Source organism: Pteropus alecto, unplaced genomic scaffold (genome assembly GCF_000325575.1).
Source record: "Pteropus alecto unplaced genomic scaffold, ASM32557v1 scaffold177, whole genome shotgun sequence".
In the NCBI taxonomy this organism is placed as follows: domain Eukaryota; kingdom Metazoa; phylum Chordata; class Mammalia; order Chiroptera; family Pteropodidae; genus Pteropus; species Pteropus alecto.
Window position 1 is genome coordinate 4,125,465 of NW_006442207.1, and position 1,496 is coordinate 4,126,960.

A 1,496-nucleotide genomic window follows, 5' to 3' on the forward strand; every position below is an offset into this window, starting at 1 on the left:
CAGGGCCTCTTGAGAGCAACAGGATATTACTTAGCAGTTTCAGGAAGGGGGTGGACGTGGAAAAAGATCCACATATGATCACATTTGCATTTTGAAATGGCTGCTGGGTGAAGAACAGGCTGGAGGAAAAGCAGGTAGACCAGTTGGGAGGCTACTGTCATGGTCTAAGCATGAGATGAGGGGGCTTAGACCAGGCAGGTGGCTGTGGAGTGGAGACCTAGATGCATTCAAGAGAACTTTAGAAGTTAAAACTGACAGGAAGCAAGACAAACCAAACCCCTTGACATGGTACCCGCCCCCCACAACCAAAAAACCTTACCTCCAGCAACCAGGAAAATGCAGACGGCTTCTAGCAGCAGGACAGAGGGCATGTTGAGATGACTGTAGGGCCAGGACAAGGAAAAAAAGCATCAGCAATTAGCTCTGTAAACTCATGTCACACCCCTAAACAAGATGACAAGTACTCAGCCTTTCCCAGAGCACCGAATATGATGCTAGAGGCCCCTCCTTACCATAATAATGACAGTAGCCTGGAGAAGACACATTCCCAAAAGGCACTGGAGACTTTACTCCAATGACTTCAATTTTAGAAGAAAGTCTAACATGTTCTGCAGACACCTGCCCCCCAAAACTCCCTTCACAGATCTGGGCAAGGAGCACCGTGTCCAGAATTAAGAGGTGCGGCCCTAGTTCGGCCAGGGCCCTGTCTAGCCACGTGATCTTGTGGAAAGCCCCTCCCTCTCAGCATGTCCATTTCTTCATGAGCACTTAGATTCTGACAGGTTGAACATTTGATTTCAATATCTTCGTTTTATGAAACGTAGCAAGTTCACCAAGTCTGCATTTTCTCATTTATAAAGAGCGATGTGGCTGAGGAAGAAACAAAAGTATTTTTTAAAATGTGTTGTTGTCTACTAATGCTTATAAATGAAATTCAGTTCCATAGAGCCTGATCATCGGTTTTTGAAGTATTAAGGTGGAAAGTGAGTGCTTTTAATAAGAAACTATGACTGCAACTTTAATTCCATAAGAGCACACACCTGAGGTTTACTTCTAATTTTGGCTTTGAGGCCCAGGAAATATCTTGATAGTATGTTCTAGAAATTCTATTTTTTGCCTTTTGGGATCCAATAGATTCAAGATCTCACCCTACAGTTTCTCTGCATTAAACTTGACCAAGTAAGAAAAGACTTGGACGAGTGAGGCAACACCACGGGTAGGTCTTACTCAAGTTTCCTTCCACTGAACAAATAACCTTGACACTCACGTAAGAGTTAACGCTGAAGATAAAAATTCAGGCAGAGAAAGGGAAACACTGCAGGTGACCAGTGGAGCCTCAGGTTCTAAAGATGAGGACAGAGAGAGAGAAGTGGCCAGTCACTCTGTGTGGAACACAAGGATGCAGCAGGAAACTCATTGCAACCTGACGTTCCCAACTCCCAAAAGGTCGATCAACACTTTAAAATAAGCACCCCTCTTCTGCATGTAACACCATG

At 44.5% G+C, this 1,496-nt stretch overlaps 1 protein-coding gene across 1 annotated transcript in view; it reads right to left on the minus strand.

Moving 5' to 3' along the window:
* Window positions 1–382, minus strand: part of VWA2 (von Willebrand factor A domain containing 2) — a 31,831-nt gene extending 31,449 nt beyond the window's left edge. The window contains exon 1 of the mRNA XM_006920941.1: window positions 320–382. Coding sequence (XP_006921003.1) covers window positions 320–371 — 52 coding nt within the window. The 5' untranslated portion in view covers window positions 372–382. The remainder of the gene's footprint in view (window positions 1–319) is intronic.
* Between the last annotated feature and the right edge of the window lie 1,114 nt (window positions 383–1,496).